Here is a 17,458-nt window from a genome sequence, read left to right as displayed (position 1 = left end):
TGTAGCCTCAAACAATCATTTGTTTCACTGTAACATGAGTGAGAGAGTGATACTACAGAAGAGGATCCATGAAGAAGCCCTCAGCAGGATAATGGGGAGGTACTTAAAGGCCCATGAAAATTCTTTTTGTTGAGCAGTCCTAATATCTACAGTGAGGAAGGAGTTCTTTCTGTCCTGCAACCAAAACTTAAAACATCTCATTTGTGATCCTGTGATTGAGACTTTATTGCTTCTTCTAACAAAATTCTTTTCAGGAGCTTGTCAATAAAAATCAAGGAAAGTAAAGGACTAATATCAGCCTTTTTATGACACTATTAACTTGGCTGCTAGCCAATACAGTTTTAAACTGAGTCAAATTATTTTGTGATCACAGACATGTGCATGTGCTCAGACACACACACACACACATACACACACACACACACACACACACACACACACACACACACACACACACACACACACACACACACACACACACACACACACACACAGTCTCTCTCTCTCTCTCTCTCATACCCACATAAAAGCACAAGAGTTCTGCTGTATTTCCAAAAATATATTTACAGTCTATTACAAAGATTACAAATGAAAATGTATATGTAACAGCCTGGAGACTTTGCTAATTGCTTTATACAGATTTGTTAAGACAGAAAAAAATACAAAGCTGAGGAATTATACAGACTGATAAACACAAATAAATAATTCAAATGTTACATAAAGGACTGTACAGTGGTTTAACACAACTAAACAATTTAAAAACTCATTTCCTTAAACCATACTGAATATCCTGTAGCCATCTTTGGTCCTAAATGCTGAAAGAAACCATTATGTATCATGGAAAATAAATGTTCTTCTGTGACGCTCTGCAAGTAAAATAGAAAAATATAGTGCATTTTCAATGTATTCAGAGCTCACTAAAGAGAAATATATGTATAAAACATGACAGTATAAATAAAATTTACAAGTTTTACACAAGAAAATGTACAATTTGCATGTGGGCTCCCACATTGACAGAACGACTACTGCATCTCCAATCCCTGGGATCTCATGGCAATAAATTTAATATACACAAGAAAACTGAATGCTGTTCAAGACATCAGCTCTACTTTTTAGGGAATTTTATGTATGTTTCCAATTGTATGTGTAACTCAGTTTTCAGACTCTTGAGCATTCCTCAACACAGACTGTAGATAAAACTGCTTTTTGTTTTTAAGAACAATTACTGTATTTCACTATCTTTCTGTTCTTCATTTTAATTCATTAATGTTGGTAGAGTGTCTCTTTTTTCTGGAGGAATCCTTATATTGTTCTTTAATTCTTGAAGGTAGTATACTGACCTGAATGATAAGTGGGGAAATTCCACATTGCTGAACATAAGGCATTGAAAGTACCCACATTTTTATATTTTACAGAATTATATGTGAGGTTTAGCAGACTAAACCACAGTGCAATAAGTAAAAACATATCTACCCATTGAAATTTACTATGCAAAAAGCATTAAAAAACAAGACCTCAGCCTTAAACAGAACTTCAGTTTATTTGCTCAGAGCACCTTGCTCCATGTAAACTGGTATTTGCAGTTTACTGACTGTTTCAGAATGTTTAAACAGATCATAGTGGTTCTCTGATGAAAATGTCACTTGGTATATTGTGACTTAATAAGACTGAGAAGTGAGTGTAGTAGATTAACTGTCACCAGATTTTTAGGCACACGTTATATCCTCCACTCTTAGACCCAAAATAGTCTGCCCTGTTAATATGTGCAACTTGCAACTGACAACCAAAAAAAGCCAGTTCAAGCCTCTGCTCACCCATGCACTTCGTAACCAAGTCATTCTTACTTCTACAAAAGTGCTGTGGTCCTGTGAGGGGGGACTTTATTGCTTTTTCTAACAAAATGCTTTTCAGAAGCTTGCCTATAAAAATCAAGGAAAGCAAAAGACTGTTGTCAACCTTTTGTTTGACACTATCAACTTGGCTGTTAGCCAATACAGTTTGAAAAATCCAACATCGTCTTTACATGATAAAATGGTGCAAAACATTGCCAATGTCATTACAAGATGTATGTTGTCTCATGCTTTGAATGTGCTTTCATTAAACCTCTTGAAACCCTTCAAGGTTTCTGGAAGAATTAGCCTACCACATCATTAGCAGTGAAAGAGTCCTGAAGTATAAATAATGTACAAGAACAATATTTTGATGTAAAGCATGAACAAGTGGAAAAGTTATCATTCATAAATCACAAATTTAAGAAAAAAATATTTTTTTCAGTTTAACAATATCATGACTTTGACAAATATATTCTTTTTTCCTTGAAGTCTTGTATGTACAGGTTAAAAAGTTCAGCAAATAAAAAGGAGGTTAGAGAGCTCAAGTTTTGTTGACAAATGTCTCAGGTAGTATTTTGTTTTACTGGTCTATGCCACCACTAATGGACTTTGCTTTCCTACTGAAATGTTCAGGGGCTGCTGTTTTTCCTGGACTGCACTTGCTTCTGACAAGTCTCCATTCCACTAGTTCATGGATGCAGCATGTTGGGAGTGTGGTCTCAGCAGCAAAGAGTTCGATCTGAAGGCCAGCACTGTTGTATTAAAGTTTTGCTCCTCCCTGATAAGGGAGCAATGTCTGTCAAACTTGGACACCCGTCCCATGTAAATGCAGCATCTGTGCTCTCATAGTCTGAATACTACTCATGATTTTCTTTTGGTGTCCTACTAAAGTGATTCCTAAACTCAGGACATCCCTGTAAAGATAATAAAGGAAAGATCATAAAAGCCAGCGTTAACATCATTAAAATGTTTAAACATCAAATACTTTTCTTTAACGATTTTTCTGTTAAAATACCAAAAATGTAATTCATGTAAATAAACACAATGCTTCTACCACCAAACTGTATGTTCAGGCTAAAGAATAAATAGCTAAAAGTGGTTGTTTTCTTATAATGAACCCCAAAAACAAATAAGCCACAATTGCCGAGAGACAATACTCAAACTAAAAGAAAGCAAAAACTTGGTCAACCCAAAAGCAACAAAAGGAATCAGCCCACCATCAAGATACGAGAAATGACAAATAAATTTATTAAAAAGCCAACAATCAGTTAAGCGCTTTCATCTCCAAGGAAGAATTTTCATCAGAACTGTTGCAATTCCCAACATAACTACTTTATATACATAAAAGCATCATTCAGTTAAGCAAGTATGACCACCAATTAAACACAATTAAGCGGTAAAATAATTTTTTTGCAAAACATGTAAATATATTCCAAATAAAGTGAACATCAAAAAGAATAAAAAAAAATAATTTTAGTACTTAAACTATTTAGTACAAAAGTAAGCCAAGACGTTTTAATAATGAAAATGTTATAATCAAAACGTTAAGTTTTTAATTAATCAGCAGTAACTATAAAAACTGGTAGCTATATAAATCTAATGTTTCTTCTTAAATAGGGGCTGGAGGGGCACAAATGTCATATGATATGAGAATATTAAAATATAAACAAATGAAGACTGGTACAGTAACAAAAGGTTGTATGAGGAAACAGATAAAAATATTGTTGGAAAAGATACCTTAAAGTTTGGCAGCCCTTAATCTCAATACCAAGAGTTTTGACATCTGATCGTTCAGACCAATGGGGACTGTGGCATTCAGTCTCAACTGCCAACACAATTCACAGTACTCCAAAAATGTTTCTCATTGTTCCCCTCTAGGGCTAGGAGTAACTTGTTCTATCACCCAAAAAAGAAATACACTCTCAGTGCATTCTCTCATATGCCTTTCAATGTCAATAGTGGATACTTTTTTCTTTATATCGTTATAATGTTCATAAATTCTGTTCCTAAGAACCTTTCAGTTTTTCCTACATAGTAAGTGAAACACACCTTACAATATGCAAAATATACAACTCCTAAGGAGTGACAGTTGAAGTGATTATTGGCATCCACATTAAAAAATATATTGTCCAAAAACCTCAAATAAAGGGGGATAGTCTTGAAATACTTCAGAATTAAAAACATAATGTTTATTTCCCATTAGAAAAGAACCATATTTTCAAAATTCTAAATACATACAGCACATTGTTAGAAAATATTGGAGTATATTTTTGAGGCTGCCCAATACTTTGGGTATTTTTAAGACACCCCCTACTTTCACATTTAAAAGGAGACCTAATTTGAAAGACTTCTCAGAGAAAGAGAGTAAGGTACCCACTATAATTTCTAACAAATCCAAAAAACGAACAGACAAATGTGGCACCTATAAACAACGTCAGTATATAGTACACTCAGAAAGTTTATCCATCCCAGGAATTGATTCTACTTTTAGAGCTATTAATCAGTTTAACTGTTACTCCAAAGGAGTTGTACATTTCGTTATTTAAATTGGGATAATGGGAAAAAGAATTAAGTCTAATTAAGACTTGTGTCTACATAAGACTGTGAAGATGAAAGTGCTAACTTTGTTGTTTTTTATTATGGAAATAAATAATACTCTGTGTCACTTATATAATCTGTTTGCATGTTTTCATTTCACAGTGGATTTTTTTATTAGATTTTGTTAAACAAGTTAGTTCTACAAGGCATACTGCCTATTTTCAATGGAAAACTAACATAGCATTCAAAATGAGTCACAATAATTTGTTATAACACTGGAAAATTTCCTAATTCTAACCAATATTGTCATGTAGTATTTAATAATATCTCCCTGTGCAACCACACTCAGTTAAGAACACAGGATGCACTTCAGGAGTGCATTGCCCCCCCCCCCCAATAATGCACTATAGTGTTGTGCCAGCCAAAAACTCTCAAGCTAAGACTCTGCCACAATGCCCCTCTCTCCATTACCTCAGATTGTGTTTGCAGATAACAGCAAGAGTATACACAGTAATTTTAAGTAGAAGCAATGTCCAAGGTAAAAGCTCTATGACAACCCAGGACAAGGGTTTGATTCTCCAGGAAATCTGCAGGAGATGGAAGGAGGGTGGGATGTTAAGAATGAATGAAGATCGACAACACAGATGGAACAATATGGTGAGTACATAACTTCTTTATCTGATGCTGTCAATCTTCATTCATCCTTGACCTTTGAGACAGAGTCCCCAGCTACTTTAGGTTCTGGGTAGCCTTATGGAAGGATATTACTGAGAACCATAAAGCCAAAGGATGGTCTTCCCCTGGAGACCATATCCACTTTGTAATGAGTGATAGTGGAGTAGTCCATGTTGCTGCTGCATATATTTCATCCATGGAAGCCTTGGAGTGGAAAACAGCTGACGTGGCTATTGATTTGGTGGAATGCACTCTAACAGGTGAAGGTAACTTGAAGTTCTTGTTATTGCAAATGAAGGTAACCATCTCTTATTCATTTAGACAAGGTAACCTCTGAAACAGATTTTCCCAGAGTTGGACTGGAAAAGGATACCAATAATTGGTCCGATTTTCTAGATCCGTTAGTCCCACTGAGATAGACACATAATTGTCTGTGAACATCCAGCAAATGTAAGCAATACTCACCTTTGTTGGAAAAACTGGGAAAGAAAACGGGCAATTCAATAGTTTGATTAATACTGGATTCTAAGACCACCTTAGAAAGAAAGGATGGGTTGGTTCTTAGTGAAAATCTATCCATATGAAAAGCCAGATATGGGGGGGTTGAACATAATGCTTGAATCTCAGAAATTCTTCTGGTAAAAGTAATGGCTATTAGAAAGAGTTTTCCATCAGAGAAATTTTAGGTGGCAAGTTGCTGCTGGTTTGAAGTGGAGGGGACCACCAAAGACTGTAAGACCAAAGTCAGATCCCATGGAGCTAGAGTATCTTTAAAGGGAGATTTTAATTGTAAGTCTCCTTTAAGGAACACTTTATATAAGTGTTGGGAAATTAATGAATGGTCCTTGAAGCCATTGGAGAAGTTAGAAATGTCCGCTAATTGAACCTTGACTGTGGAAGCAGAAACTCCTTGATCAAAAAGGGTGGCTAAAAATTCCAAAACTTTCTCAACTGGTGCTGAGAAGGGATTGAGATCATTATCGCACACCACAATAGATAATCTCTTCCACTTGCTAAGGTAGAGTTTCCTGGTGGATGGTCTATGGGAAGCCAGTAAAATTTTTTGAACTGGGGAAGTAAGTTATTCTGCCTGGCGACTAAAGGAATTGGAGGAACCAAGCTGTAACCTTAATATTCTGAAGACTGGGGTACACCAGTCCCTGCGGGTGAGACAGCAGGCCTGGAAATGGGTCCAGAATCCATAGACGGTGAATTAGATGAGGCCATAGGAAGGGGAACCAGACTTGTCAGGGCCAGTAGGGTGCAATGAGGATCACTTTGCTTCTCAACCTGTGAGCTTTCTTCAAAAAGAGGGGAATGAGAGGGAAGGGGGGGGAGCACAGAGAAGACCCAAGAGCTAATTGAGAAGAAGAGCATCTCTTGGGGACTCCTCCTGATGGGGGTTTTGGACAAAGCAGCTGCTGCATTTGTTGTTCATGAGTGATGCAAAGAGGTTGCAGCAAGGCTGCCCCCAGCGGCGAAAAATCTACTTCGTCAGTCTGGGATTAAGAGACCACACATGAGGCAGGAGAATGCATCTGCTCTGTTTGTCCTCTATCACGTTTGAGCTCCCTGGGATGTGCATTGCTATTAGAAAGCTGTTATCGCCCATTGCCACATCCTGATCACTTCCCAACACAGGGGATAGACTTGGTTCCACCCTGCTTTCTGATGTACCAGACCAGTGACATGTTGTCTGATTGAACTGCAATTGTTCCTAGAGGAAGGATTGAAATGCTTGCAAAGCTAAGAGCACTGCCCTCAGTTCCAACACACTGATATGCAGGTTGGTCTCTATCGGAGACCAAGTGCCTTGGACTATTCTTCTCAGATAATGCCCCACCCACCTCATCTGGGAGGCATCTGTGGTCACTATGGCCTTGGGTTGAGGGGGAATGAAGGGACAGCCCAAAAGAATTTTCTCAGATTACATCCACCAGGATAAGTCCTTCTTGCAGCAACTGGTGATACGAATTGGGTAAGTCACTGAATACATTAGAATGGACCACTGGGAGGCTAAGCGCTATTGTAGTAGCCTCATGTGAAATCTTGCTTGAGGAACCAAGGTTTATGGTCGCTGCCATGGACCCTAAGGCTTGGAGGACTAGACGTGTAGGAACTTTGTCTTTGGAGAGAATGGCTTGTACACGAGATTTTATCTTCTGCAGTCTGTGAAGAGGAAGGGAAGCTACACAAGAGATGGTATTCAGATGGGCTCTTATGAACTCTAGATCTTGACTGGAAGAAAGTTGAGATTTTTCTTGATTCACTGTAATACCCAGATAGCGAACAGGTGCAGAATGAAGTCTGATGCTTGCAGCAGTAGATGCCTGGTGGGTGGGGTGATGAGCCAGTCATCTAGATAAGGAAACACCTGGAATCCGTGAAACTAAAGGGCAGCACTCTGAACTGAAAATGACTGGCTCCTAGCCAAAAGTGGAGAAACCTTTTGGAGTGTTTGTCCATTTTTATGTGATAATATGCATCTTGAGGGTCTATAGAGCACATCCAATCATTTTCCTTTAGAAAAAGAAGTATAGACTGAACCGTGACCATCTGGAATTTTGTTTGCTGAACAAACTTGTTGAGAAAGCTGAGATCCAAAAAGTACAGTTTTGTACCTACCATAAATGTAGATGTTCGAAGATCCACATTGCTGCAGTCCTAACACTTGGGTAGTCCGCTGTCCCTCGGTCGGCCCGAATATCAGAGTATAAGGCTGACGTCGGTCAAGGCGCATTTGACTGACATCAGAACGTCAGGGTACAAATGCGCATGACCGACGTCATATCCTCAGTCTTTTCTTGCCCCAGATGTCAGAAGACCCTAAAAAGAAAGGTCAAACTCCATAGACAACAGCTAAACAACCAACCAACCTAACACCCAAAAATATGTACAATATATACAATACATACAATATACCTCAGATGGAAAGCCCAACCCACACAACCACCTCAAACTACAGAGGGGAAGGAGGGAGGGTAAATTGGACTGCAGCAATGTGGATCTTCGAACATCTACATTTATGGTAGGTACAAAACTGTACTATGTTCTTCATCTCACATTGCTGCAGTCCTAACACTTGGGTAGAATCCCAAAGCAGAGGTAAGGGAGGATGGCTAAACTATAATGAAGCAGGAGCTGCCAAAATGCCCTGCAACACCGCAGTGGAAAAACCAGCCCTGGATCTAGAGTACAGTGGAAGGTGGTAATGCCTAGAAAAGGTATGCACTGAACTCCAAGCGGCTGCCTCCAAAATATCCTTAGTTGCCACCCCCCTCAAAAAAGCTGTTGAAGTGGCAGTAGCCCTAGTGGAATGAGGCCTGATCCCAGCTGGAACTTCTTTGCCATGATGGGAATAACAGAAAGCAATGCAAAATCCAATCCACTTAGAAATAGTTTGTTTTGACACGGGCTTGCCCTGAGAGCACAAAGCAAAAGAAACCAATAACTGCTGAGATTGTCTGAACCCTTTAGTTCTGTCCAAATAATATCGCAACTGCCTGTGTACATCTAAAGTGTGCAAAATCTTTTCCCCTTTATTTTGGGGATTTGCATAAAAGGTAGGCAAATGAATAGTTTGGTTTAGAGCCACACTAGAAACCACTTTAGGCATAAAGGAAGGATTAGTACGTAAAGATACCCTGTCCTTATGAAAAATTTAGAAAGGCTCAACTGCCATAAGGGCCTGCAATTCAGAAACCCTTCTTGCAGAGGTAATGGCCAACAAAAAAGCAGTCTTCCATGACAAATATTTCAACTCAGCAGTAGCTGCAGGCTCAAAAGGTTGTAGAGTGAGTTTCTCCAACACAAAATTGAGATCCCAAGCAGGAGTAGGAGCTCTTCGTGGGGGTCTTATATTCTTTGCCCCTCTAAGAAATTGCTTGAACAAAGGATGAGAAAACAATGGTGGGTCACAGTCATAGTGAGCTGAAATTGCTGCAGCATGAATCTTAATAGAAGAGAAGGACAAACCTTTGTCCAATAACTCAGTAAGATATTGAAGAGCCACACTTAAATCAGGCTCAGAAACATCCAAATTCTTAGCTGCACTCCAAAACAAAAATCTCTTCCATTTATCTGCGTACACTTTCCTTGTACTAGGCCTTCTAGCTTCCAAAATCACATTCAAAACTTGTTGTGGAAGTTGAGACCCTCTATGGCTTAAAACAGAATATGCCAGGCTGTTAGGTGAAGAGAGTGAAGTTTGATATTGAGCAGAGGACAGATGTGGAATCAAAGGCAAAGGCCATGGAGGCTTTCGTACTAGACTTCTCAGTAATGGGTACCAGTGCTGTCGAGGCCAATCTGGAGCTATCAAAATCATCCTTGGCTTGTCCTGTCTGACCTTCAGAAGTACCTTTGGGAGGAGAGGCAGAGGTGGAAAGGCATACACATGAAGATTTTTCCAACTGAAAGAAAGAGCATCCACTTTCCAAGCTGTGGGATGAAACCTCTTTGTGCAAAACTTTGGCAGCTGGTGGTTCAGTGGAGAAGCGAAGATTCTTTTGTTTGTCCAGGGTTAGAAAGGCCATCTGGGATGCTGTATTCAGTCTTACACCCAGAAAGCACATGTCTTGAGAGGGTACTAGACTGGACTTTATTTCGTTCACAGAATACCCCAGGCATCTTAGCACTGCTATCACATATTCCAAATGACGAAGAAGCTCTTCCTTTCCTTGAGCCAGAATCAGGCAATCGTCCAAATAAGGATAGATTTGTATTCCTTTCAGCCTGAAGAAAGCTATCACTGGAGCCAGAACTTTCGTAAATACTCTGGGCAGTAGATAAGCCAAAGGGCAATGCAGAGAACTGATAGTGAGAAGTCCCAGTCCGAAAACGCAGATATTTCCTGCAACTTAGTCTGATAGGAACATGAAGGTAAGCCTCCTTGAGATCCAAAGTTACCATCCAGTGATCCTTGCCCAGCAGAGGTAAAAGTTGTTGTAACGTCAACATTTTGAATTTGGGAATGTCCAGATAAGTGTTGAGGATAGACAAATCCAAAATTGGTCTCCACGTGTTCCCCTTTTTTGGTACAAGGAACAGGCGAGAATAAAATCCTAGGCCCCTTTCTGGTATAGGAACCGGCTGTATGGCCCCTATTTGGAGTAACAGAGAAATTTGCTTGTGAGCCTCTATTCTTTGTTGAGGAGGAATGTCTGGCATGCCCTTGAAAGGAGGCAAGGTATGGAAATAAAACTTGTAACCGTGATGTATGATATCCAACACCCATCTGTCTTGGGTAATCAAACTCCAATTTTCTTTGAAAAGTGCCAACCTTCCTCCCAAAGGTGCTGCCAGGCGAGAAGGTTCTGGCAGCTGAAAAGGTAGGTCATTGGGTCTGTTTACGAAAGGACTGACCCCTGCCCTCACCCGAAGACTGTGCAGGAGAACCTCCAGTTCTAGGCCTGAAAGAGCCCTGACCTCTGCCCCTGCCACGTCTAGATCTACCCCTAGACTGGGAATCATAAGAAGGATACGTCCACCCCTTAGTAGGCCAATTTCTACTAAACTTTGGAGGCTGAACCTGCAAAAAATCTTTTACAGTCTGCATAGACTTAGCCTTGTCTTCCATTTTCTTTAAAACTGCCTCAACAGGAGAACCAAACAAGACATCAGATTGCAAAGGGGCATCCAAAATCCTAGTTTTAACATGGTCAGATAAATTTTGATCCCTCAGCCAGGCATGCCTGCGAAGAACTGACCCAGTGGCAGCCACCCTAGAGGAGGCCTGTACAGCATCAAAACCACATTGCAAAGAATGCTTACCCACCTGTTCAGAAACATGCACTAAATCCTGTAACTCTTTACAATCAATACCTTCCGCCAGAGCATCAACCTTAGATTTCAACTGTGAAAGGAGATAATTTTGATATTTTAACATGTGAAACTGGCAATTCAAAGCTCTCATGGCTAGAGTGGAAGAAGTATAAACTTTCTTTCCCCATCTATCCAAGGCCCTGGCCTCTTTATCTGCAGGAACCGGATTCTTGACAACAGAAGCCTTAACACCCTTAGGCCCCTGGCTAACAGTTTCAGGATCTGCCCTAGGACTCTTAAAAAGATACTTATGAGCTTCAGGCACCCTGTAATACCTATCTGGTTTAACAGGAGCAGGAGGCAAAGAATCAGGATTAAGAGAAGCCTCTGCAAACACATCATCCACCACATTCAAAAGAGGAGGTATAGCCAAAGGCCTATGCTGGGGTAAAAACAAAAATTCCCTAAGCCTTTTCCTGGAGTCAGAGAAATCCTGACCTTCCCATTTAAAGTGCTCTCTCATGGAGTGAAGGGTCTCTGAAAAAGAAAAATCCTCAGGAGGAGAAGCAGAAGGAGTAGAATCATCCACATCAGAATCAGAATAATGAGCATACTCCTGCAAATCTTCAACCGAAGACTCAGACACATCCGAAGCCTGCTCCCAATCCCCCAACCCTGGTTCAATCCTAGGCCTCTTATCAGGAGGGGGCATAGAGCCTCTAATTAAAGTAATTAAATCTTCTGCCATTTTAAGCATGTGCTTCTTGGGCACAGCACCTGAAGAACTAGGAGTGACACCCACAGAAGCTAAACTAGACCTGCCTCTAGGAGAAGCCTTGGAAGCAGAAAGAGAGAGCCTAGACCCCTTAGGAAGGGAGGGGAGTACAGTAATCTGAGAAGCCCCTGCAGCCTGACCTGCCTCCTGGGAGGCCACATCCTGTAAAATCAAAGTTTCTCCCTGGGACTCCAGAGAGGCCTCCGTCGGAACCACCGGTTCCACTGACGCCTCTAAAGAACCGGCGTCCGGTTCGGACGACTCCTCTAACCTAGGTTTAACTGCCTTGTCCTTGCGCTTCTTTGAGGAAGCCGGCGTCGGAGCATCTGACGGCATTTTGTAATTGCACTGCTTCCCAAAGACCAACCTGGCACAATCCAATCTCCGCTTTATAGTGCGTTTATTAAATCTAGCACAAAAGCGGCACCCAACAACGTCGTGCTCAGGTCCCAAACAAGGTATACACAAATTATGGTAATCCCTATGCGGTATCTGTTTCCCACAAGAAATACAGTTATTCACTTTTTCTGACATCCGGTAAACCACTGAGGCAAGAAAAAACCAAAATATTCCCCAACGGGGTACTTAACCAACTCTGACTTCGGTCTGAAACTCCGAATTCGAAAAATTTCAGAACGCCGAACGGCACTCGCAACACTGCTTCTGCATTGGACCATGCGGCAAAAAAGACTGGGGATATGACGTCGGTCATGCGCATTTGTACCCTGACGTTCTGATGTCAGTCAAATGCGCCTTGACCGACGTCAGCCTTATACTCTGATATTCGGGCCGACCGAGGGACAGCGGACTACCCAAGTGTTAGGACTGCAGCAATGTGAGATGAAGAACATCTGGTCTCAAGTCTCCTGTCTTTTTTGGCACCAAAAAGAACCTTGAGTAAAACTCAGATCCTGTCTGTTCTGGTGGGACTTCTTGGATGACGCTTTTTTTCTACCAGCTTTTGAATCTCTAAGGCTGCTTGATCCCTCTGATTGGGTGGCACATTATGGAGTCTTCTTTTTGATCTTGGAAAATGATTGAAGGAGATATGGTAACCTATGGTAATAATCTTCTGCACCCAAGCATCGGAAGTTATTTGTCACCAGGCTGTCGAGTGCAGTGAAAGTCTACCCCCAACTGCTTCCAGAGGTAAGCAATTGGGCCTCCATTCAGGAGTACTGGTAGGGTTGTCCAAAGAAAGAATCTCTAGAACCCTTATTTTGTGGACCACCTATGCCGCGAGGTTGGTGTCTTCCATTAGAGTTGCCCGCTCTGCCCCGAAGGGAGCCATTACCACCTGTGCCCTGAAAAGGCCCTTTGGGACTTTTTGAACCACATCTTTCTGCTCCTCTGATTCCTAGAGTTGGACTGCTAGGGAGCAGAAAAACATATGCCCACTACAGATAGGGTCTTTCCATCCTTCTTGCACCTGGCTAGAGTTTCTTTAACTATGGGGTCAAATAAAGATGATCCGTCAAAGGGAGTATTGATGAAGGAAGACTTAAATTGCTCTGCAAACTCACACAAGTGCATTCAGGTGTGACACTTTATGGTAACACCTGAACCAGCTGTCCTGGTCATCCCTTTGGCTGCATGCACAATGAGCCTCATTGATGAGTTAGAAACAGACTCCAGGGTGGCTAGCTGAGAGGCGACTTTATCCTGTACCTCCTCAGACACAGCTCCTGCAAGGGTATTAGACAACTCCTTGATCAGATCCCTCTGGAGCCTAGTGAAATGTGCCATAAAATTCAAAGACCTTAGGGCAAAGGTCAATGAAGCGTACACCTGCTTTCGAAATCTGTCCATCATCCTAGACTCTCAGTTAGGGGGATGAACAGTGGGACTCTCATTGTCAAGTGCTAAGCCCTCGGCCCAATGCTGGTGTTCTTCAGGGACTGACAAAATTTTGTCTCACCCCTGAGGAATTGGCTCTGTGGAATCAGGAGCCTTCCATGTCTGCTGCACAATCAATTTGACTGTAAGTGGGAGGGGTCACCCAAGAAATAGATGGGTGAGCACCAAAACTTTGCAAGTACATGGATTCCTCAGAGGTCAGGTCTTTGGGCTGTCAGTTATCCCTCTATTTGAGGATCTTTAAAATATCTCCAAAGGAGATGTCTTCTGGGGGCGAATGGGGGGAACCCTCCCCATCATCGACGTCCATGTCTTCGGTGACAGATTCTTTCAGGGAATTTAACTGCTTCCTCTTGCAAGTCTTCTTCCGGGGTGGCTCCTCATTGGGGATCTCTGAGGAGACCTCCGAAGAAGAGGGGCCTTGTACAGAGGTAACATGCAGCTTTGGTGCTTGCTGCCCAGGTGTGGAGGATGCTGGCAGCTCTGTGCAAGAAGGAGTCTGGGAATAAAACTTCCACACTGAAGGGGCCAGCTGAGAGCCTGCAGAGGCCAACACCCTCTGCATAACCTGGAAATCAGATGCCCCCCCCGAAGAGGGATGGGTGCCTGGAACAGAGAAGATCAACCTCACAATCAAGGTCATACCCTGCTCCGAGAGACCCACCTCTGAAGCAGGATCTGAGGAACAGCCCACAACTGCTGACATTCCCAGAGTTAAGGATGGGTCCAAATAAAAGGGCGGGGCTGATCTGAAACCCTCAGGCCCGACAGCAGAGCCACTGCACCAGTAGTCCACCAGTTCCAAAGGAACTGAAAGAAGTCAGGGAAGATCCTGAAACTGAAGGGGGAAGGGCTGTCTGTATGAGCTGGGCCCAGACAATATAAACAGGAAGAGTGAACATCAGAATTGGGCATCTTCCATCCGCAATTCTGGCAGTGTTTAAACCCTCTAGTACCTTTTGGATTTTAAGCCATGTCACCAAACAGAAGGACAGAAGTCAACTGGCTTGAACACTCACATACGCACACACACACACACACACACACACACACACACACACACACACACACACGCACACACACATGATAGAAGAGGAAAACTATCAACGTGGGAGATAGTGATACCAAAATATTGGTAAAGGGAAAGAAATTGCCAACTATGGTAAGAGAGAGAGAGAGAGAGCTGCCTAATGAGGTAGAGAAGGAAAGGGGGTGCTACCAGCGATGGTAGAGAGAATGCCATATGGTTTGGGAAATAAACTCACTCAACCAGAAAAAATGGGTAGAGACACATAGAAGGGAAATACAAATATAAATGAATAGAAAAGGATGAGATCAACTTTCAAAAAATAAAGAAATTTTACTTAGCTGTGAGAGAAATGACTGACGCATCTTGTGACAAGAGCGACAAATGAGATCTGAGGTAAAATGGAGAGGGGTACTGTGGGTACAGTCTTAGCTCAAGAGTTTTTGGCTGGCAAGAGCTGTATAATGGCTGAGCCGGTTCTGAGGATCAGAACTGAGTACCCAAAGCTCAAGGATGAATGAAGACTGCCAACATCAGGTTTCATGTTTAGAAAGAATAGATGAATTCATGGAACTGAGTTTTAGCAACGTAATACATTTCAGGTACTGAATTTCATTGGCTTTACAAATCTTTTCTATATTTCTTTTTAGCACACAATGCAATAGTTACTTGAAAGGTAATATGCACATCCATATGTCATTTTGTTTGTAATGCAGCCACTTGTGAGATACATGACGTATTTTCAGCAACAAAATCTGAATATGAATGATGACTGAATGAATAAATCAATCAGTCAATAGATGGAACACAATGGTGATCATATATAAAATGCGAAACCATGACTAAACATTATTGTTTAACTTGCTTTTCAAATAGATCTAGGGAACTGAAGTGGTAGTGATTTCATCAAACTCCGCTTCAATGCAAAAAAAGAGGCATAACTGGAATTTTGATTTTCACAACTCTATAAACTGTGCTCATGCTCTGTCCCCTGCACTAGCCTAACTTATATAATTCACTCTGATACTGTTGCACCTCAAAGGAGCTTTCCCACCATGACCAGTGCTCATTTCAGGCAACCATGAAGCATCTCAGAGCTGATTTTCACACATTTATAACATCCTGTGTCTGTGATTTCACATTGCTTTGCTTTGCAGTAAACTCTCAGTTAACCGGCACCCATGGGGATTGGTAGATGCTGGGTAACTGTAGCTTCTGGTTGCTTGAGAGTTACTATAAAAAACAGGCCTGACTAACACTGTATCCTATATTATTTGTTTGGTTTGACTTGTACTCAGGTTGGGAAGAGAGGGAATTCATTCCTATCCTCCTTTTTAAAACTCTAAAATTATAAAAATGTAAAGTATATCTCTGCAAGGGGAAAACAGAAAGTGCAACACATAAACATTGTACTGTATTCTTCGATATTTTTTTTGCCAGTTGCATGAGTTAACTGAGAGTTTACTGTAGTTAGTACAAACTGGCTATGAAGGAGAAGTATGTTTTAAAATAAAAACATTTTGACAAATAATTCTAATTATTATTGTTGTTGTTTTGAGTTGTTCAAAACGTAAAACAGAAACTAGGAAAGATGCATTGCAAGAAAGCCACAGTACTTTATGCTGTCTGCATCTAACTACAGGATTCTACAGACCAGCTTCGTATCTTTCTGTGCAAGTCTTATTCCTTGGTCATTCATGGAAATCAGCCTCTGTTCCATATCATTTTGACACAACTAAGTAAATAAAAATCAATAAAGTCAAAATTACAAGGCATTATATAATTAAAGTGCTTACTTACAGTCTCTATAAATGACAACAACACTTGGCACAAAGATGCTTGCTAATTTCTAAAGTGGCTGGGATCACCCAGTGATTTCCATTTTGGTGATTTGTAACAAAATATGATAAACTCAAGAGACTGGGGAACTTACTTTACTCGGGTGTTTTTGGTGACCTATTCTAGTTCATGTAATCTGCAAGATGTACAATGTTTTAATGATTAGCATGGCACCTTTCTTCCTAACACAAGTTAACTCTGCACAATCCAGCTGGTGGCAGTGGGGTGGCAGTAACAGGAGGCAGTGGTCACAATTCCGTCTGGTCAGAACCTACAGAAACTTATCCGCACTCCAAATATAGCCTAGATGCCAACTTCTTACAGAAAACAAAATGATCACATATATTGACAGGATGTTACTTGTATAAACCATCGTCTAGTTATGTTTTAGTTGACTTACTCAATAGTCATTCTGGCTACTGATTCAAGTGAGCTGTACCCAGCTGCAGTGAAATTGTCTTTATATCTTTCCATCTTAATTGCTTCTAGCCAGTCTGCCACTGAGCGAAAAGTGGTGAAGTCAGGTGTATTCTGGTCCAGTAGGGGACTGGCTGGTCTGTACATTAGAAAGGAAAAAGGAAAAAAAATTATATGAGCACATAAGAGAATGCATTTACTTCAGTTAAAATAAAAACAAGACTATGTCATCCATGTGTCTATTTTCCCATATATTAATTCAATACGAGAAAAATACACTTGAATATATAACTAAATCTTGACTCATTGTATGTGTGACTTGTATTTTAACACTCAGTTTAAAATACAAATTGTGCAATTATCAGTGCCATTTTAAGGAACTTAAGCATCTGGATATATAGCTTTTCAAATTGTTCAGTCCTATGCCCACAACACTTACTATTACCTAGGAATTCTCTCCCAGATGATAGGATGGTTTCTTCAACTAAATATATCACGCAAAGATTTGTGGAAGCTAAGCATTTCAAAACACAATTACCTACAACCTTATACCCAGATATGTGTGCCTAATATGTATTAGGCATTATCCAACTTCTGAACGTATGACTCATGGATACATTGTTTAATTCTTTACCTCAGTACATGGAATATTCATATACAACAAACCCAGCATCTCTTTAAAAGGAACCTGAATGTGTAGTACTGTGAACCAGTTGCAGGCCTTATGCAACCAAT

General features: G+C 40.9%; 1 protein-coding gene across 2 annotated transcripts in view; it reads right to left on the bottom strand.

The window, feature by feature from the left end:
* Positions 1–544: 544 nt before the first annotated feature.
* The window catches only part of EPHA7 (EPH receptor A7), a 1,106,961-nt gene continuing 1,090,047 nt past the window's right edge, over positions 545–17,458 (bottom strand). For both annotated transcript variants that reach the window (XM_044067616.1, XM_044067624.1), the window contains exons 16-17: positions 16,707–16,862; positions 545–2,746 (exon numbers count right to left, since the gene is read on the bottom strand). In XM_044067616.1, the coding sequence (XP_043923551.1) occupies positions 2,632–2,746; positions 16,707–16,862 (271 nt within the window). In that variant the 3' untranslated portion in view covers positions 545–2,631. The remainder of the gene's footprint in view (positions 2,747–16,706; positions 16,863–17,458) is intronic.

Source organism: Protopterus annectens, chromosome 1.part0 (genome assembly GCF_019279795.1).
Source record: "Protopterus annectens isolate FY-2018-M chromosome 1.part0, PAN1.0, whole genome shotgun sequence".
Classification (NCBI taxonomy): domain Eukaryota; kingdom Metazoa; phylum Chordata; order Ceratodontiformes; family Protopteridae; genus Protopterus; species Protopterus annectens.
This window is presented reverse-complemented; position numbering and strand designations above follow the sequence as displayed.